General features: G+C 37.2%; 4 protein-coding genes across 4 annotated transcripts; 1 reads left to right on the forward strand and 3 right to left on the reverse strand.

The window, feature by feature from the left end:
• The first annotated feature begins 495 nt into the window (after positions 1–495).
• On the forward strand, positions 496–2,234 carry LOC113309617 (UDP-glycosyltransferase 83A1-like). Its single transcript, XM_026558070.1, has 2 exons — positions 496–1,067; positions 1,155–2,234. Exons 1-2 carry the CDS (start codon positions 575–577, stop codon positions 2,048–2,050), a joined length of 1,389 nt encoding a protein of 462 aa, XP_026413855.1. The 5' UTR covers positions 496–574; the 3' UTR covers positions 2,051–2,234.
• Positions 2,086–3,306, reverse strand: LOC113309618. Its single transcript, XM_026558071.1, has 2 exons — positions 3,007–3,306; positions 2,086–2,727 (listed from the first exon to the last, which is right to left on the reverse strand). The coding sequence occupies exons 1-2, from the start codon at positions 3,242–3,244 to the stop codon at positions 2,207–2,209; spliced, it is 759 nt and encodes a 252-aa protein (XP_026413856.1). The 5' UTR covers positions 3,245–3,306; the 3' UTR covers positions 2,086–2,206.
• Positions 3,307–3,509: 203 nt separating this feature from the next.
• On the reverse strand, positions 3,510–7,767 carry LOC113309616. The gene is made up of 6 exons (XM_026558069.1): positions 7,356–7,767; positions 6,199–6,853; positions 5,891–6,090; positions 5,110–5,354; positions 4,156–5,005; positions 3,510–3,875 (listed from the first exon to the last, which is right to left on the reverse strand). The coding sequence occupies exons 1-5, from the start codon at positions 7,622–7,624 to the stop codon at positions 4,209–4,211; spliced, it is 2,166 nt and encodes a 721-aa protein (XP_026413854.1). The 5' UTR covers positions 7,625–7,767; the 3' UTR covers positions 3,510–3,875; positions 4,156–4,208.
• A 977-nt stretch (positions 7,768–8,744) lies between these two features.
• Positions 8,745–12,433, reverse strand: LOC113313838 (RNA pseudouridine synthase 5-like). The gene is made up of 13 exons (XM_026562625.1): positions 12,261–12,433; positions 12,155–12,182; positions 12,017–12,063; positions 11,811–11,901; positions 11,577–11,730; positions 11,304–11,389; positions 11,087–11,167; positions 10,734–10,809; positions 10,466–10,533; positions 9,659–9,728; positions 9,398–9,476; positions 9,142–9,235; positions 8,745–9,007 (listed from the first exon to the last, which is right to left on the reverse strand). Exons 1-13 carry the CDS (start codon positions 12,431–12,433, stop codon positions 8,930–8,932), a joined length of 1,125 nt encoding a protein of 374 aa, XP_026418410.1. The 3' UTR covers positions 8,745–8,929.
• Between the last annotated feature and the right edge of the window lie 11,709 nt (positions 12,434–24,142).

Below are 24,142 nucleotides of genomic sequence, written 5' to 3' on the forward strand. Positions count from 1 at the left end.
AGACAGCACATCAAATTCTTTATCAATCAAAAAAGATATGATAAAATAAAATAAAAAACCTAACTAGGACAGTCAGCACACCAAGTTCTTTATCAATAAATAAAAAATGATACTCATAACTATAGAGAGACTAACCATGTAGCTGATTTTTTGGCTAAATCTGTCGCTGGCAATTTTTTGTCCGGAGAGTGGATAGCTACACCACCTTCAGAGGTTTGTAATCTCCTAGAAGAGGATACTATGGGGAGAGCCTACCCCGTACTGTTAGGCTCTAGTTGCTTTTGTTGTTTTCGCGGCTTATAAAAAAAAAAATCGGTCTTTGATGGTTGGTGGTGACAGTGAACCTATTAACATATTGATTTCCTTCAACTTGGACTCCACATAAATCCAACTAGGAAAGAGGTGAAAATAATTGAAAAACAAAGAAAAGTCTTACTTGCTCTCCAAACATATTTCTCTTGACTTTCTCATTAAACCTACTAACTCCCATGTTAGTATGTTACCATCTCTTTATATATCAAGTGAGTAATGAGTCTGGATATAGATAAGATTTAGACCAGAAATTCAAGTTTCAATGAAGAAAATACATGCTTTAGTTTTACCATTTCCAGCTCAAGGTCATGTCATACCACTCATGAAACTCTCAAACTACTTATCAGAACATGGCTTCAAAATCACGTTCGTCAATACAGATTCCAACCATGAAACTGTTGTAGCTTCCTTGCCAAAACAAAGCAACAGCAAAGAGAATGGCATTCGTCTAGTTTCAATCCCAGATGGTAGGGATCCAGGCGCAAACGAAAGAGATTTTGCACACCTTTTGGATTCCATCTCTGCTTCAATGCCAAACTATCTAGAGGTGTTGATAAGAGAAATAAATGAGTCAAGTGATGATGATGATAAGATCACCTGTGTCATAGCTGATGAGAATATGGGATGGGCTGTAAAAGTTGCAAAGAAAATGAAAATCCCAGCTGCAGCATTTTGGACTGCTTCTGTATGGCTCAGGACCGTGCATCTACATCTCGAGCAGATGATCGAAACTGGAATACTCGATTCCGAAGAAGGTAAGAGCAAGAAACATTTTACTGTCATTTCTGGTTTTTATGACAAATTCTATCTGAAATTCTTAAAATTGCCCGATTCTCTTACAGGAGTTCCGACGCAACAACAAATGATGCAGTTCTCTCCTGACATGCCTGCTATGAACACAGACCTCTTCCCATGGACTCTTACCGGTGACAGTATTCTGCAAAAGAGCTTTTTTCGATCTATTAGATCAAATACTCAAGATATAAGAGACGCTAATTGGTTTCTATGCAATTCAGTTTATGAGCTAGAAAAACCAAATTTTCCATTGAACAAGAACCTCCTTCCTGTTGGTCCGCTTCTGCTTGCAGCTGATCAACAAGCACAGCTTAGTGGGAACTTCTTGGCTGAGGACTCAACTTGCCTGAGTTGGCTGGATCAACAACCTGCTCGTTCTGTCATTTATCTTGCTTTTGGAAGCAGCACAATACTCGATAAGCACCAATTTCATGAAATAGCACTTGGACTTGAGCATACAGGTCAACCATTCTTGTGGGCAGTACGGCCTAACCTCACCGACATTGATGCTTATCCAGATGGTTTCCAAGCAAGACTTGCAAACCGGTCTCGGATAGTGGGATGGGCACCTCAGCAGAAAGTGTTGGCGCATAAATCAATAGCATGTTTCGTAACGCATTGCGGATGGAATTCGACTATGGAGGGAGTGGCTATGGGAGTTCCATTTTTGTGTTGGCCTTACTTTGTTGATCAATTTCTTAACCGGAGTTACATTTGTGATATATGGAAGGTTGGCTTGCAGTTGAACAAAAATGAAGGTGGAATCATACCAAAGGAAGAATTTATCAACAAGGTCAAGGCCTTGCTTGCTGATGAAATGATAAGAGCAAGAGCTTTAGAGTTGCAAGATATATCTAACAAGAGTGTTGTTGAAGGAGGCACTTCCATGACTAATCTCACTAATTTCATCGAGTCGATCAAGTGCAAGCTAAAGAAACCGTAACCAAAGCAGGTTGCAATATCTTCAGACATCTAAAATGGTGCAATCCCAAACTACTGTGAAAGCTCTAAGCGAGCAACTGAGACAGCTTAAAACTTAGGCAACTGAGTCAGTTTACAAGTATGCATGTTTTTAGAAATGTATTTCAATATGATCTTTTCAATATAAGCTTGCAATTTTCGGGTTACAATACACTTGAACTTCTTTGATTGTGGTCTTAGATTCATCTCCAAACAAAGACTCCTTACCATCTTCTCTTTTTGCATAAGATAATCCTAATCTAGACTTAGCTTGCCTTAGATCACCAATTCCAGAGTTTGTATCTGGTCCAGCAAACCCTCCCATAACTGGTGCTAGTGGTGGTCCGATAAGTAGCCCGTCTGCGCCGAACTGGGGGCCGCCTCTGGCGTAGTCGAATAGTGCAGCACCACTACCACCCACTTTTGGTAAGATAATTGGTTCTTTCTCATTCTCATCCTTCCAGTAAAACAGGAACGCGTCAAAAGTGTCGTAGTAATCATCTGTGCTTCTGTAACCTTCAGGATTGAATGCACCAAACTTGAAGGAGTCTTTTGTGTAGCCAATTATCACGCAAGGTCCTTTAAAATCACAGCAGTTGTGGAATTGAGCTGCACTGAATCCATCAATGGTGGCTATGTAGCAGCATTTTAACTCTTTACCTGACAAGTACAGCTAACAAAATTGTCGGATTTTGATGAATTATACTAGAATGCACAATAAAAGGATGGGTCTGACTCTTGGCTATGGCAGCCTAACGGATTTACCATTCTTTGGGAACAAATGGTTTTGTTTTCGAAAATCAGTCTTGATGAAAAATTTGAGTATTATGAGTCTAGAATATTGCATATTAGTATGAACTGCTATTGCACATCTCTACTGAAAACTGAGGCACTGAAAAATTGAGAAACATGGGGGAGAGAATAGATTAGAGAGTGCACCTTTTAAGAAAGTTTTCTTTAGAAGAGATGGTGAGAAAGGGAGGTCAATGTTTTCATGATATTTGGATTTTGATTTCTCCTCTTCAATTTTCTTCTTCCCTCTGCCCCAATCAAAGAAGCTTGATGGGTTTATCTTCTTCTTCTTCTCCTCCTTCCACCTGGGGATGAAAAATTGGAATTGGAAACACAGGCCATTGTGATCCACCAATCTCCCACTCTCTCTCTCTATGCGGAACATATATTATCTTGGAAGCACCCATTGAGAGGGACATATCATATCAAAATTTGCTTGCTTGGTTTTAAATGGGGGCCTGGGGGTTGAAAACCACTTTTTATCTTTTACCAAGTTCCAGATTCTGTTTCCTGTAAAAAAATTCCTCTAATAAATTTACTCAGCTTCTTGGAAAGTAATTTTAATAAAACATTTTGCTCAAGTGAAATTTTACCAGAGCTCTTCAGCTGAATCTATATCTTTTCCTCTTGCACCAAGTTTAAGATATATATCTATAATAAGATGCTTCTATTCCAGCTTTTTTCTTTACTCCCACAGAAAAATCTTAGAGTCAATTTTACAGACTATGAAACTAGAAAAAAGGACTATTATGGAACGAACAAGGAGATGGACAATGAAACATTACAGAGTTAGTAACTTGTATCATAAAGACTGCACATGCTCGTGTCCCTCTCTTTGACATTGAAGACATCGTGATATCATGATTTCTGTTCTTTCATTTACTGTTTCACAATACACAAATAAGACTTGTATTAATGCACTTGCACGGGTTCAATATTTCCATCCATCAATCAATGGCCAGAGTGCTACTGGGTCCAATTTTCTCAAAAGATCGGAGGTGCTTAACTGCATGAAACTGAAAGAAACAGAACCAAAAACTTAATATCTGTAATCACTATTGAGCTGAAAATATTCTCATCTATTGTCAGAATGTATTAAGATATATATCCACTTGTAACAAGGGGTCACATGATCACTTGAAAAGTGAGCAATGTTCATACCCATCCCACATACATGGTAAGGGTTTCAAATGTAACCTGTATCAAATGTAAGATAGTGCAGTGGAGAATACTACGAAAGAAATCTGAACTGAGCATAGCATGACATCCAAAGTTTAAGATCATTAGGAAAATTACCTTCAGGGAGCAGTCTTCAAATAATGAGGGTGGTTTTTTTCTGAATCAAGTGCTCAACTCAACATTGTAAGTCTCTTCTTTTGCCCATTCCTTTTCATGGGAACACTTCGGGAGCTTCTCTTCAAATGAGCAGGAAGTCCTAGGACAGAAGATGGATGGCCAATAGATGTTCTACCTTTTTTAGCAGTCCATTTCAAGGGTAATTTCTTTACGATGTTGGAAACACCATTAGAACTATCCAACTCAACTGATCTCTGAACCTGGTTCAACATCTGGTTGGCCCATGCAAGTGACTGATCAAGCGCAACTGAATCATCCATGGGTTTTTGCCACAAACTGAGTATGATTGATCTGAATGACTGAAATGACATTGAAGGCTGATTATCCCGACCATTATTACTACACACCATATTCACCTTTATCACATGCTTGCAAAGGTTTCCTTGCAATGACCACGAACAGTCGCAAAGAGAGAAATCTGACCCGGGATTCCACACTATGTGTGTCTGACTAGGGTCTTTCTGACTAATGACTTTGGCAAAGAGGCGATCTTTGTCGTCAAAGATAACAGCACTTTCTGGAATTTGCGAAGCTCGATGCCATGAAGATGATGCAATGTAATCAGCCTTAACACTTTGAAAGGAATCAATGTCATCAGCGTAGCGGTCGAACCAGTAGCTTGGATGTAATTCAGTGTTCAGCTTGTGGACTAACCAATCTACTCGTTGCAGTGATCCTAGATGTGAATCATCATACAATATATGCTTCAGCTTCAAATGGTAGCCTTCAATGGCACCACAAGCCTCCTGGCTGGCTAGCGGAAGAGATCTCATAGTTGTGAGCCACATTTCTGCGTACAGCAATTTAAGGCAAATTACAAGGTTAATACCAAGATCAACAAATTATAACATATCCCCAACATACATGATGAAAGAGGGAAAACTGTAATCTAACCGATTTTAGGGACCCAACAGGCCTTGAAGTATTTCATGAAGGAAGTTTGGTCAACAAAATCTTGTATGAATTCCTCCATGACATCTACAGAATCCACACCTCCCCATATGCTGTAGACAATTCGCCCGAGACGTTTAAACATCTCCCTCTGAACTTCAATGTTATAACATTTCTTGATTACGTTTCGGAGCCATGACCTACGGACACGCCAAAGAGAGAAAAGGACAGGACAGCAGAATATTTCCCTGAAACATCGGACAATAACGAAATCAAGACGTGAAATTCTGAACTGCAAAAGAATAAGTTAAGCCTTACAAAAATAGGTTATTAAGTCTTAAACTAAAACTCAATTGAAGCCCCACTTTTGACTTGTTCACAAGAATCACAATACACAAGGAGATGATCCAACAGTGACACACGGATTGGCATACATTACAATTCAGTCCTTCCTAAATTTTTATCCCTTCAATCAGTGCTTCAGATTGCAAACTAATAAACGGTATTTGTTTCTCAAAAGTCAAAATAACTCTTGCTGGCTGCACGAAATGTGAATATGAAAATCTACATTATGAGCTTCTCATGCTTTTCAGCTGAATACAGGTATAGTCTAGGCGCTAAAGTGGGAGTTTGGTGCCTAGGTGCCTCCTTTATCTGGGGTTCTTTATTAAGACCCAATTTACCAACCTAAACCCTAAAATCTGGCCCACGGCTCCATATTTTATACCCCAAGGCCACTCCCCAAACAGCATAGGGTACACAGGTAAAAACTTATAAATCATACCTGATTGGATCCACCTCTGCAGCCGCATCATCAATCATAAACCCATTGATGTTCCAGGCAGAGTCGACTGAACGAGCTCGATCAACAAGAGCTTTCATCCATTTGGACACATCTTGCTTGGCAAAGCTACGTGTTATGACCCAAGCAACTGGAAGGGCATGATGTCTTGAGTCAAACACAAGAAGAGTACACAAAGGATACTGCCACAACAGTAATTAAACAATACAAGATTTGATTATACGCTTGTGTTAATACCTGTGCATCATTATAAGCTTATATTAATACAAACTGCATATATTTACTCCTACCTTAAGCTTCTTGATGCCAAATGTTGAATCAGCAGCCATGAGACTGTGATGTCCAAAACGGATCATTTGTTGCAACTGCCACTCTGTCTGAATCCCTAAGATGAATGAATCTGTATCTGATGCATCTTGATATATAAAAGTTGATTTCTTGTTCTTCTCTACCCACAATTTGATGCTAACTTGATCATCAAGATCCAACTCATGTGTTGACCGTCTGATAATCAACCCCATTTTACGGACATACTCTGATGCTGACATGGTAACTTTGGAATTTGAACCACAGTAGCGTTGAACACTTTCAATGTGATTCTGCAGTATATTCTCCTCGGGGATGCCCAAATAGATCAATGCCATTGTTTGTTGTTGGATTTCATCACAAATATATGGAACTGTTTTCGCACCAGGACCTATAGCATCTCGGTCTAGTGGACCATGGCAAACAAATCCAGACTTGTTCACATGTTGACGTCTATCATTGTATATAAGTAGTGCAGCTGATGGACGAGCATATAAACGCTTCACTATGAAATGGCAAGTACATCCCCTCATCGATTGAGGTCTAGCAGCTCGATTTCTAGTGTTTATTCGATACCTCCTGCTAGGCAATATTTCTCCACCCTCTCCATAATTTTCTGGACCAAATGAGCACCAGTATCTGCAGGGAAACGACCCATTAAATCAAGTAGGTCATCTACCATAGGTGAACACAATATTATCCAGAAATATCAAATCAAAAGGGTTCTCTCTTGACACGAGGGAAAAACATATGGTGGCACCCAACATTCTTTAATGCAATTATAAGCTCCAATATTCGAAAACCAACAATTAGTAAAATATGTATTCTTTTCTATCATAACAACTGTCTCCTATGAAGTACTGTCAAGACAAATTATCGTATAATGAAACATCAAAGGTATACATCCACACTGTCAGTTTCCTGAGACCTTGAGTGTCGAACTAGGCACACATGTTAAAACCAACATACTTGCCCATTCAATTGTTGCATAATCTTTCTTTCAAAATGCAATTCACTACCCGCAATTTAGTTTCACCAGGGACTGACTATCCAGTGATTAAGCTACAGTAAACATGGAAAGAAAATGCTGTGTAAAGAACCATCAACACACAAAAGAGAAGAAATGAAGTTGAGTACTTACAGGCGATATTCAAGATATTCATCATTCTCGTAACTAGTCAAACTCCCTCTGTCGCGTTTTTTTCCTTTTTCAATATGAAACCGAGTTGGACATTCAGCGATAGAACACTCACCAATTATAAATGAATCAACTCTATCATATGGGATAAGTGCTACATCGTCATGGTGCTCTGAAGTTCCATATTTGGTCCAAGTAAGATGAGCAGATGTGAATTCCTCCTCTGGTGGATTTTGTAACCTAATATCTTCAATTGATTCTATTATCTCCATCAAATCAAATACAGAAATTCTCTAATCCAAATGACCTTTGTATAACCAAGGTTTTAAATTATGGTTTTAGGTTTCTCAGGGAGAGGTTTAAGGAAGCATTTCTTGAACCCTAACTTATTCTGCAAAGAAAAAATCTTCTCTTTTTTGGTCAGGACTCGGAAGAAGGATTTTAGTCATAACTTTTCAGGGCCAGTTCCGGTTTTGGTTACATACTACCGGGCCGTTGTTACCTTATACTCCCTGTTTTAGGAAAAATTTGATACTTTGGCTTTTCCCATTTAGCCTAATTTTTTAGTAAAAAATAAAAAATGAAAATTTCAATTTTTCAGAAACGGAGGTAGTTTTAATTTTTAATTTCACCATTTTTTTTATATAGTTTTTTTGGTTTTATCTATTTCCAATCTCCTCTTTTCCTAAATCTCATCCGAATTAAAAGATCATTTTTTATTTAAACTCTTCAAGGTTGGGTGAACAAAACTCCCTCTATTATGTTTTATCAGTAATCATCCACCAACATCTTCGTTCTTCCCCTCTCCTTCTTGAATCTCCACTACCATCCTGTGAAACATATGATAGCACCACTTTCGGACCTTATACTTTACGATGACTGTTACCACATCTTGTATTGTTAACAGACGTGACCTATTAATCTAATAATGCCTCCGTACTTAAAGCGAGAAGGGTGAGAACTATGATTAGTTAACCGCGGGATCAATCATTAACCTTTTTTTCTCTTCACTGGATTGATGTGATACTGGGTAGATGAGTTAAAATGGAGACGCCAATTACGTGACCTTATACTGTGTACTTTTCCCAAGAATTTCAATTAGGTTAATGAATCTTAAAACTTGATTATGATTTGACAAATAGTATCCCACCTGATTAATTTGGTTGTCGCGATAGTGGTAAGAGTATTAGGTTAACCATGAAAAATAAAAGAGTTAGTTTTGTTTACCCAATATGAAAGGAGTTTTATAAATTTTTATTTGTCCCGTTGGGATGGGAAATAGGGAAAGTGGGGATGGGAAATAGGGAAAATCTTTTTTTATATAGCTGGTTACCAAGGATTCAAAATGGGATTTCACCATTTTTTGAATATTTTTGATTTTTCATTTCCATTTAGTGATTTAGAGTTTCAACTTGGTACAAATTTGAATTGAAATATTTCATTATCATGATTTCAGTTCTTTCATTTACTGTTTCACAGAACAAGAATAAGACTAGCAAGTCAAGCATCGATGCACTTGCATGGGCTCAACATTTCCATCCATGGTGCTTAATTCCCAGTCAGTGGCCGCCAGAGTGCTACTGGGTCTGTTTCACTTTACAAGCTTCTTCTTGAGATTGGAGCATATACGGGAGAGGCGCTGTAATCTGAATAACCTGAAAATTTTTGGAAGACATTTTCTGGATTAAAGTTCGCAAGGTCCTTAAAAGTTTTATATTATTGAACTAGATCATTCGTGCGCAGAAGGCCGCAAGTCTCTTTGAACTTGGGAAGTGACTTTGCTAGTTACCTCGTTAGTAGTAGGATGGAGAAGAACCAGCTGATGAGCATGCAAGAAATAGCCACAGTCTCCAGGAAGAGGTCTCATTGGCCTCTGATAACCTCTGCATAGATTGAAAATCCAACAAAATATGAAATCAGATTTGGAGCTAACGATTGTCCAATACATTGTAACCTAGCTACAAATACAAATTTTGAGGGATAAAATGATTTGTTCTCATAGGATGCTTATCCTTTCAATATAACAAAAGTAAAAAAATATATACCCATCCTTTTCATGACTGTCATCCACAGGTTCAGAATCAAAACTAATAGGAACCCCGCCAGAGGCATAGAGAGGATCTCCTGACAAACAACAACCAATAGTAAATAGTTAGTTTTTCTTCATATGTTCGTTCATTTAGTAGAAAACTCAAGGGAATCAAAACAGTATTCATTAAAATCATAGGTGTTTTAAAATGGATTATATGTCAGTTGACCTAGTTCAAAGCTAGTAATACCAGGACGGTTATTATTGAAGGATTTACCTGCAAGAGGGTGACCTATAAAAGATAGATGTATGCGAATTTGATGTGGTCGCCCTGATTGAATTTCAACCTACACAAATAAAAAGAAGAACCAATATTTAATAACAAGTCACAGACTCACAGTGGTGCAGAAACTGAGAGATCCCAACTGTGAACAACAACAGAGATGTAGATCCAGTTGTGAGTTCACTTAGACCAGAATGACTGATGACAGATATATGACCCAAGTTGGATATGAAAACGTGGGCAGCGATACCACAGAAGCATTGCTGCATATTGTCACAGAAAAAAGTGCTACCTTGCATCAAGATCAACTAAGTTTTCAGGCATCCAGAGTCATTCCTATACAGACATCTATAGAATTGCCATTGATTATTTATCAAACGTAAGAGCACTAGTAACAAGATATTCAACTTTAAGTGATTTATTAACCGTAAATTCACTCTTCATGTGTTGTAAAGATAAAATGCATGCACAATTGTGGTTATTAGAAATTCTAGTTGTGGACAGACAGCAATGTCAGCAAATAAACATCATCTACCAATGAAGGCACTAATTTTCTGCCACTGCATTATCTTCTTTCTGTTTCTCTAGTAGCTAGTTTTTTCCGTACATAACATCTCAGCTTATTCAGTTGCATATAATTATACTTGATGAACCAATAATGAACCAAGAAGGGGCAAAGTGATCCCCCAGGCAAAATTAATCATTCCCAATATAATGAACGGATACAAAAACAACCAGAAAAGTTTAAAAGACAAACATATCTTAGATCATAGCATGCTCATACATTTGTAACTAGAGCACCTGAACCAATGAGCGATTTCTTTGTACATCTCTCTCGAGAACTTTAACTTTGCTCAGAGCTGGTTTTCCTAGTTGAATTGCAAAGAAAGAAGCACTGTTACAGAAAATATGAATACTTGGTGATAAAATGGCTGACAGTACAAACAGTGGAACTATATATCAGTGTACCATGAAAGTACATTACTCCATACCAGAGAGAACAGGAACAAACAATTGTGAAACATTGTAGCTATATGTACAGAAAGATTGGACAGCGTAGAAGCAAAACCTGATGAGGATGCCATATAAAGTCCTTTAGCTACCCCAGCATATCGCACTGCTCCAATAGGTTGACTAATGACAACCTATGAAACACAAAACATAACCTTCAGCTTGTAAAACAAAAAGGATTGTCAATAACATGTACTAAAGATGTTACCAAGAAGACCTCTTGGCCCATATAGAAACCACTTAAGAATTGAAGTGAATATGATAAAATAATACAATAGAGGTACGTAAAATGCAAATTGCACCAGAAAGATAACCGCTAAGTTTACACAACAAGAACCCAATGCCAGGGGAAAACACAAGAATCTAAAAGTACTAACGAAGAAACAGATCATCTCAGTGCTTTGACTTTACCTCATCCTTGTCGATTACCCCTGTGGCTAATGCCATATAAAATTTTGAAATTTTCCTTCCATTGCGCTCAGCGTTGGTATTCTGCACATCCGGTAGGTGTTAGTCACTACAAACAAAATGTTTGAGCATAGAAATCATCATTCTATGAGGAATGCAATATTAATACACTGAAAGGCCGAGCAAAAAAAAATTTATCGCTGAAGCATTTTCACTTAACCTTTTCACGAACAACGGCTGTACCATCAGCAAAATACGCAGACAAGCGAGTTTTGGCAAGTTTTGACTTTGCACAAAGAAGTATTCCTAAGGAAAAATTAGCAAACAGCAAGAAACTTAGATAAAAGACTAAATCTATTATGAGTTCAGCACACACTCACAGACATAAAAAACTATAAGCCTAGAATCCCAATCTAAACCAAGTATCAAATAATATAATGCAGCATCAAATATTACGAAGAATACAACACTATCTAACCCAATAGAGAACAACCTGACGTCCCCCGTCCTAATCGATGAACAGGAACAGGATGTGGTTCTTGATCACCTGACTTCCCTCCCCTCCATTGCAGCTGTGTTAAAACAGTCCGCTGCTGGAAAAGTCCTCCAGGCAAAACTTGTAGGCCAGATGGCTTATTTAAAGCAACCTAAACAAAACAACATTCGCCACAACTTCATAACTAGTATCTTAACAAAACCAAATAGTGTACGCTCCTAAAATGCTTACCAGATGATTATCTTCGTATAGAACATCTAATAAGTAAGGTGCATCAGGTTCTTTCCACGGAATCCGATGATAAACAAGTTCCGAACCCTCCCTATTTGCACAACCCACATTATAATTATAAATTAAGAAATCCCTAATCAATGAAAATGGATGAAACAATACACCAAAATCCAAACAATTCCATCTGAAATCATGAAAATAAAAACCTGAGAATCGTGTCGGGGTTCGTTTCAATTTGGCCATCAATTGTTATCTACAAGTATTAAATTCAAATTTGTCCTAAGTTGAACCGAATGGAGATGAAAAATCAAAAAGATACTAGAAAAAAAATTTGTCCTAATTACCTGTCCGTTTTGAATCCGTTGTAACCAACTGCGCAAAAGAGATAACAATCATCAAAATCAGAGTGGGGATTAAGTATACGAGTAGTAATGGTAGTAGTAGTATTACCCTTGGAATGGAGCAGAAGTACTGTGCTTAGTTGAGTAGAAGCTGATCAGAGTACAACCACTGGTGTTGGGTTTGACGGTGTCTGCGTAGGTTAAGCCACCGTTGAAATCAGGCCATTTAACTCCGAATGTTTCAAGTATTGGAGAGCCTTCGTTTTCTGCTGAACTTGACATTTCACAGTTTAGAAGCAGCTGCCTGTGACGAACCAAAGGAAAATGCTCCCAACTCTCGAGTCCCAGCTAGGGGTGGGACTTGGGTTGGGTCAACCCACCCAACCCGAACGTTGGGCGGACATGGGCAATATATTTCAAAATTTTGGGTAAGTTTGGGCATTAATTTTATGAACCCGAGTTAAATTTGAACAAGCATGGACACAAATATTTCTAACCCAAACAACCCCCAACCCGAAGAACTATGTATAAGATATTTATATAGTTGGTATTATCATCTATTTAGAGAAATCACTACAATAAAATGTAGCTATTGCTACACCATATATTGCCACACCTTCAATATAGGTGCTTCAAAAGCAAATTTCTAGCCACAGTACTTCTTAGCAACAGCTAAAAGCTATATAGCAAAAATGAAAATTTTGCCACACAATTGTGGCAACAATATGAAAAGAGTGTGGCAAAAGAGTATAATCTCTTTTTGCAGGAATAAAGATTGGGTGCATCAATAGACTTCTTGCTACATAGGTTATCGCGACACTAGTAATGGTTTATGCCATAACCATTGGGTGCTGCAATATATTAAGTTTCTTGTAGTGAATTTTAGATATTATCTTCAAATCTATTAATGAAAATATAAATTATATTTATCTCATTAATCATTTAATATGAAAAGAGTTTATATTATTGTAAATAATCAGTTATTTGGAAATTTTAAATAAATGGAGCAATTAAATTTTATTATTACTAAATTTATTATTATCACATTAACAAACTTGTATGTCTAGTGGAACTTGGCCAACCAGAGGAACATAATTTGGGCGAACTTGGGCAACACCTCAATGGGTTCCACGGGTTCATTGGGAAATCTGGGCATAGAATTCCTAACTCGGGTCTGCCTCGGCTAAGCCTTCTGGCCCGCCCAACCAACCCAAGTCCCACCCCTAGTCCCATCTATTTCAGCGAACAAACTATTGGACTCCGCTCGGATAGTAAATTATCCAAAACTGGAACCGATCATTTGATCAACTTCCTTTTTACTCAGTGGGTCCTTCCCATACGGTATCCAGATTACCAACCGGTAAAAATTGAGCAGGTTCAGATACAAGAAACAAAAGTAGAAATTAATCTCAGAAGTCCCAGAAGTCGGATGCCAAAATTTACTTTACAAAAACTTAAAATTTTTGCAAGTCGTTTTGAAATTGAATCACGAAACTAATTGTTGGCCTTTTGATTTCCAGAAACCAAAAATACAACTTCTCAAGGTGAATCCAAAATCTGACTGGTGGCTCAAGTCGTGTTTTGGAATTTTTCGCTATAATACGAAATCTCCCTGATGAGACAAAACTCTGCAACATAACTATTTAAATCTGAGTCGTGATCAAAAAATTTGTTATTATTAGGTTCAAAATTTGCTTAATGACCCATTTTCTACCTGTGACCTTATATTTGAACCAAAATTTGTAATGTGAGTTTGCGGCTCAACGTATACCGTATGATCCTAATTCTTTTTAGCAACCCAAAATATGCATTGTGACTCGGTAAATTGTCACTATAATCCCAAATCACTTTAAGTGTTACCAATAGTTTGTTTGGATATCCATTCAGAAGTTATTTTTTTACTTCTGAAAGTCGAAAAGTTATGAATCTATCCGGTTGTAGAATTTCAGAATGACTTTTAAAAGAAAACAAGTTGGCACTTTGAGAGAAGCAAAATAATTTGGTTTTTGCCTTCTGTTACTGGTATCCAAACATATATAAATCTTTTAGCATGGTCTTAATCTACCACGTGGTCTAAATTTACTTAGTAATATAGGATCTACCTCTTTGGCAAAAAAAAAAAAAAAACTGAACACTAAAATTTTCCTCGTGGTTCGGAAGTTACCCAATCTACCTTTTATTCCATGAAATGTTTTGGAAAAAATTTGAGTAGCTTTAAATTTCATGTTGTTCATACCCAAAAATTACTCATAGGTAAAACAATATGTAATGTCGAAGTACTTTCTTTAAGTTCGAAAATCAAAATCGTACAAAACGAGCTTAAACCAAGAAATTGGCAGTTCACGTTTTGTTTCGGTTACAAAGAGAGAAGATGGATTTATGGTGTATAATAGAAGATTGAGATGAATTCAAAGATCAAACCAAGGTTAATAGATGAGGACACATTTTACCTTGATTGATCTTTCTGGTACTGAATTTCTTTTATGTTTCAAGAGAAACCCCAAATTCGTTCCTTCGAGAGTTTGTCTATGGAAATATTGTAATAAGGGCAAACGAAGACCTTGTAACCTTTTTCTACACAAAGGCCACTCAATTGGTATTTTGTGTTTAGTTTAGGGCTCCCTCGTTTCTAAACTGACTTAGTCAACCAGGGAGTTCATTATTTTGCCATAGATTTCTTATTTTAGCATGTATATCCACATTACAAAAAAAGAAAGAAAATGATAACAAAATAAAAATAGATTTATTTTAATAGACATATTTCTCACCCATAAAAAGATCTATCAGGTTAATACAAACTGTTAGTATATGATATAAGAGGGAAAGCACAAAAAGTTGAGGAAATTAGTGGTGATTAAATTGTTGTGTGTGAGGTTGTCGACCTATGAAAGAAGAAGAGTTTGAGAATGCTAAGCTTGTTTTGTCTTCTTAACAGGCTAAGTGGCCTATTTATAGTTGCAGGGAACACTCATTGTTTCCTCATAATTAGTGGAGGTCGTGAAGACATGGAGAGATGGATATAGTGGAGGTAATAGTAAATTTACGCCCATTATGATAGGGAAACTTCCAGAAACTTGTAAGCCACTACTCTATTACTTTACCACTCCTTTAACCTCTCTTAACTGTCACCACTACTTGTTACTTCCTTATTATGGGATGTTGTCACGCCGCATGTTGTTGTAATCCACCATACTAATACCCATATGTAATTCCCAAATATAACATGTTTTTGATTTCTCATAGGAATTCTTATAATCATGGACCGTCTCTTATCTTAACCAGGTTTCCACGATGTATTTGACTGACTAATCAGGCTAAGCTAGCCATACCTTGTCGAAGTGACATAAATTGAAGAGATAATTCATATCCAAGGTTATGTGTGACTGATGGAATTTTGATAGTGGTAAATAAGGTTGTCGTTCACTCGGACTTTGTTGGATTGATTTTAAGTTTTAATAAAATAAAAATACTACAAATAAAAAAATATATATACAAATTTTGTCACAGGATGAAGAGAGACCGGGACTCGGGATTCCACTGGTTTTCATGTTCATGGGGTTCATAAATTAATCCTAGACATTTATAGCTCAAAATAAAAGAAACAATAACTCTATTCTTTGCCAAAGTAGATTTCGTAAAACATCAATTGTAAATTACAAGCATAGTGTATCTAAAGCATCTAAGACTAAGCATACACTATCTAACAAGATAACAATTGATTAATAGAAATCATAAATCATTTAAAATTTGTGCAAAAAGTAAATAAGGAATTTATTAAATTACCCCAAGGATGAAATACAGCTTCCTCCGTCGTCCCAGTGATGGGTTCTAGCTCCACATGGTGAAAACACACTCAAAAAGATAACCCATAGCTCAAATGGTGTTTTTATTGGAAAAATAGTAGAAAACAGAGATTTGCAATGGTATAAAGGCGTTGCAAAATAAACTGTTACAAAGAACGATAAATGGGAAATGCCACTGTCACTGTAGAAAATACAACGATTCAGTCTGTGTCGTTGTCACTGTTGATGAACGACTGTTCTTTGGCGTCTTATGTTCTTCGTTCTCTCCTTCAATGGCAGCAGCAGAGACAAGCTCTGCAACTTCATGTCCTGCGCTCTGTTTCCTCCCCTAATTCTCCATCCTCACTGTACTCCTTAACATCAACTTATATAGCCTCTCAATGCCCAGAATACTCCCCCATAACTGCGTATAATACTCCAATAAATTCATTATTCTCTTATGCCTGTCACGGAAAAAAATTCCCTTTTATAACTTCTTCACGCTTCTGTTGCAGTCAAACTCCATCCAAACACTCTCTCTCATTCCCTTTGATTCCTTCCAACGATGATTCCACCCAATTTCAATCGAAACAAAAGATGTTACCAGCCTTGTATTTTCCATACTAAGATACCCAATCAATTTCAGATTTTAGTCTCACTCTAACACCTCTAACTTTAAAACCCTAATTCGACAGTGAAAATCAGTTTTGCCGCCACTTTTCTGTTGTTCAAGTGAGGAAGATGATGGGTGCCCCCTATCCAGAGTGGGGGTGCTGATAGCAGTTGACGCCCTAGGGTGTGTATAGTAAAGAAGGGGCCCCGATCGAAATAGGTGCCCCTTAGTAACTGGGTGCCCTATCCAAAATGAGAGTCCGCTTAAGAATCGTCCTCCGGGGTGCAAATATCATTTTTGAGCAACTTTTCCACACAAGTGTATTTCTCCAAAAACACCTACAAACACACAAAACACCATAATAAGTACGAAAACGAGTACTAACAATACGGAACATTGAGAACAAATTAGACACATAAATGCGTCTATCAAATACCCCCAAACTTATTATTTGCTAGTCCTCGAGCAAATCTAATCTAGAAAAATAAAACCGAGTTAATCTCGGGAGGGTTTACCAGAGGTGTACCCACAAAACCATTGACTTCTATTTGGTCACAAGTATCCAAAGAGCTATGAGGACATACATATTCTCAACCTATCTCCAAGTAACTAGAATTGCCATAGAAACTAAAGGTGCCAGCTCTAAAGCTGACTAAAGAAAATGGGAGACACATCCGCAACACTGCTAGATAAAGAGATATCCGCTACACATCTAGATAAACATTGTAAGATGCATCCGCTTTACAGCTAGATAAGATTAGGAGAGAGATAAAGATGAGAGGGACATCTGCTACACAGCTGGATTAATTACGTCTGATGAGTTAAACCAGTGATAGAAAGATTTTGTGCTAGATTTATAGCGGACTAACAAAGCAACCAAAATGCATCTTTCTTCGACTCTCTCATAGAGCTCAGTAGAAACAACGTTTTTTTCGGCTTCAATTGTTGATGATAAACTCTCCAACCTCGTAGAACCTTGACAATTTAACTTTTCTCCTTAATTTCTTGCTTGAAAATTCCTTAAAGATTTCTACTTCCCTATCCTTATTGAACAAAACGTAACGATGATTTTTTCATTTTTCAATTTTTTTTCTTTTTTTTTTCATTTTTTTTTTCAACACAAAAATAACAAGACAAAAATTTAAATGGCCATGAGAGAAGGACTTTAGAACTTGGATCTTCGCAACTTGTGATGTCTTGGTATCATGAACTTGAACTTATATCATTTGCTCTTATAACTTTTTGTAACTAAGTCTTCAACTTTGATTTTTGAAGTATTCTTTTCTATTGTTGCTTCTAAACCTTAAACGTCTTCAACTTTCTTCATAGATTTTGACGTCGCCCCGCTTGTTGATGATGATAAGTTTCTACTGAGAGAGAGTCGTAATCCAGTAACTAAGACTACATTGTGAGGTTGCTTTGTCTTTCTGGCATTTCCTTCTGACCTACTTGCCTTTCCATCATGGATGGTTAGGTCCATCACGGTTACCCTCTAAAAGGAACAAGTTCTCTCCTGAATTTCAAAGATCTCAATGTCTTTTTCTCTAATGTATCAATAGAATGTTATCCCTAGCAATTCCAATTTCCATCTATTCGGTGAGAAACAGTATGTAAACTTAGCTAACCGGATACCATGTGATGCTAGAAGTTTCTCCCTTACCCCCAAACTTAAATATAACATTGTCCTCAATGTTCTAAAGATAAAATTAAAAACATGAACAAGGAGAAACTATTACCACTTGAGGGAAAGAAATAAGGAAGAATATTACCATGTCGCATGAAATGGGTTACCTCTCAAGAAGTGCTAAGTTTAAAGTCTTCAGCCAGACATTGGAATAATTAGTCACCTCGTATAATTGTATAGCAGTAGCTGAAATAATTGTGGGTCATCTTGATCAAAAAGTGTTACCCACAAGAAGAGGAAACTGTAACAGTCCAAGAAGATACCGAACATACCCTTGCTTAAGACAACTACATCTAGTTGTGGTTCAGGTTCATGCTCTATAAAAGGGTCTAAATAAAAGGCTTTCATCGTTGGATTTCTTCAAAGCTAAGATCTGGTTCAGGTATTAGAGTCTGGAAAAACTCAACTAAGAACTTAGAAGCACATAACAACAACCTAAATAATTGGGGATCCTCTAAGTCAATTAGATTTGACTCGCATAGTTGACCACAATAATGGTCATTCTTAAGAAAATGTGTCGACCCTAATATCCTAAAGTAATTAGGTTTAGTCTCAAATCTTAATAACCGACACATCTGAAAATCATATGTTCTCACAATTGGTTGAAAAGTTTTTGGTGGGAAAACAAAGTCAATCTTGGTATCATAGCCTGGGTTAACCACATCAACCAGAGGATGGGTTTCTAACAACTGAGCTTCTCTATGGACATCATTAGGTTCGGTAAAATGTGTATGAAGATAATCTTGTAAGATGGTTGAGGCACAAATGTCAAGTCCCAAGTGAGGGGACTTTCTAAGAGTTAAAGAACACGGAGAATGATAATCACCCCCAAACTTAGAGTTTTTTGTGTCTCTAGAAAGACTAGTCACAACTTCCCTTCAGATTCCTGAAAATGGTCAATTGATTCTTCTAAGTATGGTTCATCCTCACTCATGTCTATGAGTTTATGGTCTTCTAAGATTAGTGTTTCTAAATCGCTAGACTCTAAAACATTATTCTCAAGGTAAACTCTTTCCTCTAAACCATCATCACAATCATATAAAGGATTATCCAACATACTGCAGGCTAAAGGATCATGAACTACATCGTCTAAAACGGTGGTATCTCTAGTCAAATCCTCATCCTTTTGAATAGGTGAATAATTATTAAAATTATTTGGATTTGTACTAGAAACAACACTATCATTATAAATCTCAATCGGAGTAACAAATTCCTGATACTACATATTTCATGTTCTTCATCAATACTATCCTCATTATAATCATATTTATAATAACATGAAAAATATCGAACCTCGTCTAAACAAGTAGTGTTACCAATTCTAACCTCGTCATCTTGATTATGTGAATAAAAACTATCCTTATTTTCAAGGGTGGTATTGGGAACACTATACTGGAAATTAAGACTATCCTGAGCAAGTTTTTCCACAATCCTATTTGTACTCTCAGTAAATTGCTTGAGGGACTCTTCTAGAGAAATCTTAGTTGAATGCTCTACGGACTCTTCTGGGAGAAGAATATTATAAGTCTCTTTCATAAATAAATTTCGTGTTGACTCATTGAAACTCTTGAGAGACTCTTCCAGAGAAATAGAAGGATTGTTTTGCTCGTATGACCTGTGGGTATGTGCATGGTAATTGGGCTCACAATTATATGGACCATAACCTTCAAAAGTTTCGCGTTCCCAATCAGTATTCACACCATGGTCATAAAAAGTATAATGTCCAAGCTGCTCAGTCGGATACTCATTGTATTGGCTATTATACCAGTTCGACATCCTAACTGCAAGGCAATTCTAAACAAACACAAAGAAGGCTGAGTCGACCAAAACAAGCCTATTTTATCTAGAAAACAAAAATCATGATGGCTCCACTTAGATTGTTTCTAGACCAGCTTCTAATCCTTCGAAAGGGAATTCGTTACAATTTAAGCAAACCCCTCTGGAATCAATCCGAGTCAAAGTAAGTTGAATAGAGGCGAGGGAAGCTCGGTGGAGCTTTGATACCCAAGGCCACACCGGTATTACAAGGCGGCGTAGTCACACATTCAACTCACAGAAACCATCATGAACTTCGAAGTATGCTCAATAGAGCAACCAATATTTTTCGAACGACTTTCCTATTAAGATCGTTACCTATCGATCTCGTTCTAGTCCAAATTTTAAGGCTTAGTTTCGCGTAGGTTACGTGTTCCTAAGGCGGGCAAGAAGGAAACGGTGATGAAATCCGAGTCCTTATCTTGATTTGGCCATACCTTGCCCTTTACAAGAAAATTAAATCCGATTTCAGGTCCTCAACATATATGCATACAAAATCATCCAGTAAACCCGCTGACAGGGGATTCGCGGGTGTTTATAATTCTTACCTTCAGTTCCATACGGGGGATGAACCGTTGAAGTCGACTCAGGCCACGACTCCTATGTCATGTACGAACCCGAGGGGCCGAGGCGACATCGTAATCGCCGTCCTTCCCTGTGCAGTTTATATTTGAAACTACCCTTCCGTAGGGTTTAAAAAAAATTAATGTCTAATGTCCAAAAATAAAGTCCAAAAAGAAAAAAGGTCCAAATATAAAAATATTACAAAAATATAACCCTAATTACAATTTCTAAAAAAAAATAATATACAAAATCTTCTTCTTCTTCACTCCTTTTGGATTTCTCTTTTCTTTCCTTTTTGGGATTTTCTTTTCAGCACTTTTTTTTCTTTAGCTTAGCTCCAAATCTGAAAGCAAACAAAAATACCAAAACGCATAAAAAAGAACAAATAAAACCAAAAAAAAAATCTATAAACAAATCCGCGTCGGCGGTGCCAAAAATTGATGGAATTTTGATAGTGGTAAATAAGGTTGTCGTTCACTCGGACTTTGTTGGATTGATTTTAAGTTTTAATAAAAAAAATAACAAATAAAAAATATATATACAAATTTTGTCACAGGATGAAGAGAGACCGGGACTCGGGATTCCACTGGTTTTCATGTTCATGGGGTTCATAAATTAATCCTAGACATTTATAGCTCAAAATAAAAGAAACAATAACTCTATTCTTTGCCAAAGTAGATTTCGTAAAACATCAATTGTAAATTACAAGCATAGTGTATCTAAAGCATCTAAGACTAAGCATACACTATCTAACAAGATAACAATTGATTAATAGAAATCATAAATCATTTAAAATTTGTGCAAAAAGTAAATAAGGAATTTATTAAATTACCCCAAGGATGAAATACAGCTTCCTCCGTCGTCCCAGTGATGGGTTCTAGCTCCACATGGTGAAAACACACTCAAAAAGATAACCCATAGCTCAAATGGTGTTTTTATTGGAAAAATAGTAGAAAACAGAGATTTGCAATGGTATAAAGGCGTTGCAAAATGAACTGTTACAAAGAACGATAAATGGGAAATGCCACTGTCACTGTAGAAAATACAACGATTCAGTCTGTGTCGTTGTCACTGTTGATGAACGACTGTTCTTTGGCGTCTTATGTTCTTCGTTCTCTCCTTCAATGGCAGCAGCAGAGACAAGCTCTGCAACTTCATGTCCTGCGCTCTGTTTCCTCCCCTAACTCTCCATCCTCACTGTACTCCTTAACATCAACTTATATAGCCTCTCAATGCCCAGAATACTCCCCCATAACTGCGTATAATACTCCAATAAATTCATTATTCTCTTATGCCTGTCACGGAAAAAAATTCCCTTTTATAACTTCTTCACGCTTCTGTTGCAGTCAAACTCCATCCAAACACTCTCTCTCATATCCCAGAATGTGTTGAACACGCTTAGGTCACAAGAAATATTCCCAAACATAACCAGAAATCCTGTAATGCCCTCGGGTAAATATTCTTCCCCTGTTTTCTCCAAATCTTCATTGCAGCCCAATTTTATCGATCCTGATGGACTTACCAGTCCTGTTTGAGTTTTACAGGCCCAAGACAACAGATTTTGGTGATTGAATCTCCCTGGAAAGCTTCCAAATCCAAACACAGCAGTCTCGGGTTCTCACTACACACATAATTCCCTGATTCCTTCCAACGATGATTCCACCCAATTTCAATCGAAACAAAAGATGTTACCAGCCTTGTATTTTCCATACTAAGATACCCAATCAATTTCAGATTTTAGTCTCACTCTAACACCTCTAACTTTAAAACCCTAATTCGACAGTGAAAATCAGTTTTGCCGCCACTTTTCTGTTGTTCAAGTGAGGAAGATGATGGGTGCCCCCTATCCAGAGTGGGGGTTCTGATAGCAGTTGACGCCCTAGGGTGTGTATAGTAAAGAAGGTGGCCCCTATCGAAATAGGTGCCCCTTAGTAACTGGGTGCCCCTTATCCAAAATGAGAGTCCGCTTAGGAATCGTCCTCCGGGGTGCAAATATCATTTTTGAGCAACTTTTCCACACAAGTGTATTTCTCCAAAAACACCTACAAACACACAAAACACCATAATAAGTACGAAAACGAGTACTAACAATACGGAACATTGAGAACAAATTAGACACATAAATGCGTCTATCAAATACCCCCAAACTTATTATTTGCTAGTCCTCGAGCAAATCTAATCTAGAAAAATAAAACCGAGTTAATCTCGGGAGGTTTTACCAGAGGTGTACCCACAAAACCATTGACTTCTATTTGGTCACAAGTATCCAAAGAGCTATGAGGACATACATATTCTCAACCTATCTCCAAGTAACTAGAATTGCCATAGAAACTAAAGGTGCCAGCTCTAAAGCTGACTAAAGAAAATGGGAGACACATCCGCAACACTGCTAGATAAAGAGATATCCGCTACACATCTAGATAAACATTGTAAGATGCATCCGCTTTACAGCTAGATAATATTAGGAGAGAGATAAAGATGAGAGGGACATCTGCTACACAGCTGGATTAATTACGTCTGATGAGTTAAACCATTGCTAGAAAGATTTTGTGCTAGATTTATAGCGGACTAACAAAGCAACCAAAATGCATCTTTCTTCGACTCTCTCATAGTGCTCAGTAGAAACAACGTTTTTTTCGGCTTCAATTGTTGATGATAAACTCTCCAACCTCGTAGAACCTTGACAATTTAACTTTTCTCCTTAATTTCTTGCTTGAAAATTCCTTAAAGATTTCTACTTCCCTATCCTTATTGAACAAAACGTAACGATGATTTTTTCATTTTTCAATTTTTTTTCTTTTTTTTTCATTTTTTTTTCAACACAAAAATAACAAGACAAAAATTTAAATGGCCATGAGAGAAGGACTTTAGAACTTGGATCTTCGCAACTTGTGATGTCTTGGTATCATGAACTTGAACTTATATCATTTACTCTTATAAATTTTTGTAACTAAGTCTTCAACTTTGATTTTTGAAGTATTCTTTTCTATTGTTGCTTCTAAACCTTAAACGTCTTCAACTTTCTTCATAGATTTTGACGTCGCCCCGCTTGTTGATGATGATAAGTTTCTACTGAGAGAGAGTCGTAATCCAGTAACTAAGACTACATTGTGAGGTTGCTTTGTCTTTCTGGCATTTCCTTCTGACCTACTTGCCTTTCCATCATGGATGGTTAGGTCCATCACGGTTACCCTCTAAAAGGAACAAGTTCTCTCCTGAATTTCAAAGATCTCAATGTCTTTTTCTCTAATGTATCAATAGAATGTTATCCCTAGCAATTCCAATTTCCATCTATTCGGTGAGAAACAGTATGTAAACTTAGCTAACCGGATACCATGTGATGCTAGAAGTTTCTCCCTTACCCCCAAACTTAAATATAACATTGTCCTCAATGTTCTAAAGATAAAATTAAAAACATGAACAAGGAGAAACTATTACCACTTGAGGGAAAGAAATAAGGAAGAATATTACCATGTCGCATGAAATGGGTTACCTCTCAAGAAGTGCTAAGTTTAAAGTCTTCAGCCAGACAT

This window comes from Papaver somniferum, chromosome 9, assembly GCF_003573695.1.
Source record: "Papaver somniferum cultivar HN1 chromosome 9, ASM357369v1, whole genome shotgun sequence".
In the NCBI taxonomy this organism is placed as follows: domain Eukaryota; kingdom Viridiplantae; phylum Streptophyta; class Magnoliopsida; order Ranunculales; family Papaveraceae; genus Papaver; species Papaver somniferum.

Bases quoted from the DNA above. Each gene is read 5' to 3' on its own strand.
- LOC113309617 (XM_026558070.1), top strand. From the start codon at position 575: ATGAAGAAAATACATGCTTTAGTTTTACCATTTCCAGCTCAAGGTCAT. The intron at 1,068-1,154 runs GTAAGAGCAAGA...ATTCTCTTACAG, and splicing joins AATACTCGATTCCGAAGAAG to GAGTTCCGACGCAACAACAA.
- LOC113309618 (XM_026558071.1), bottom strand. From the start codon at position 3,244: ATGTTCCGCATAGAGAGAGAGAGTGGGAGATTGGTGGATCACAATGGC. The intron at 2,728-3,006 runs GTGCACTCTCTA...TGTACTTGTCAG, and splicing joins AAAGAAAACTTTCTTAAAAG to GTAAAGAGTTAAAATGCTGC.
- LOC113309616 (XM_026558069.1), bottom strand. From the start codon at position 7,624: ATGGAGATAATAGAATCAATTGAAGATATTAGGTTACAAAATCCACCA. The intron at 6,091-6,198 runs GTAGGAGTAAAT...CTGTTGTGGCAG, and splicing joins TTGGCATCAAGAAGCTTAAG to TATCCTTTGTGTACTCTTCT. The intron at 5,355-5,890 runs GTATGATTTATA...CCGATGTTTCAG, and splicing joins GCAGAGGTGGATCCAATCAG to GGAAATATTCTGCTGTCCTG.
- LOC113313838 (XM_026562625.1), bottom strand. From the start codon at position 12,433: ATGTCAAGTTCAGCAGAAAACGAAGGCTCTCCAATACTTGAAACATTC. The intron at 11,902-12,016 runs GTTTTTATTTTC...TTGTGCAAATAG, and splicing joins AACCCCGACACGATTCTCAG to GGAGGGTTCGGAACTTGTTT. The intron at 9,729-10,465 runs GTGCTCTAGTTA...TTATTTGTGTAG, and splicing joins GAAATCGCTCATTGGTTCAG to GTTGAAATTCAATCAGGGCG.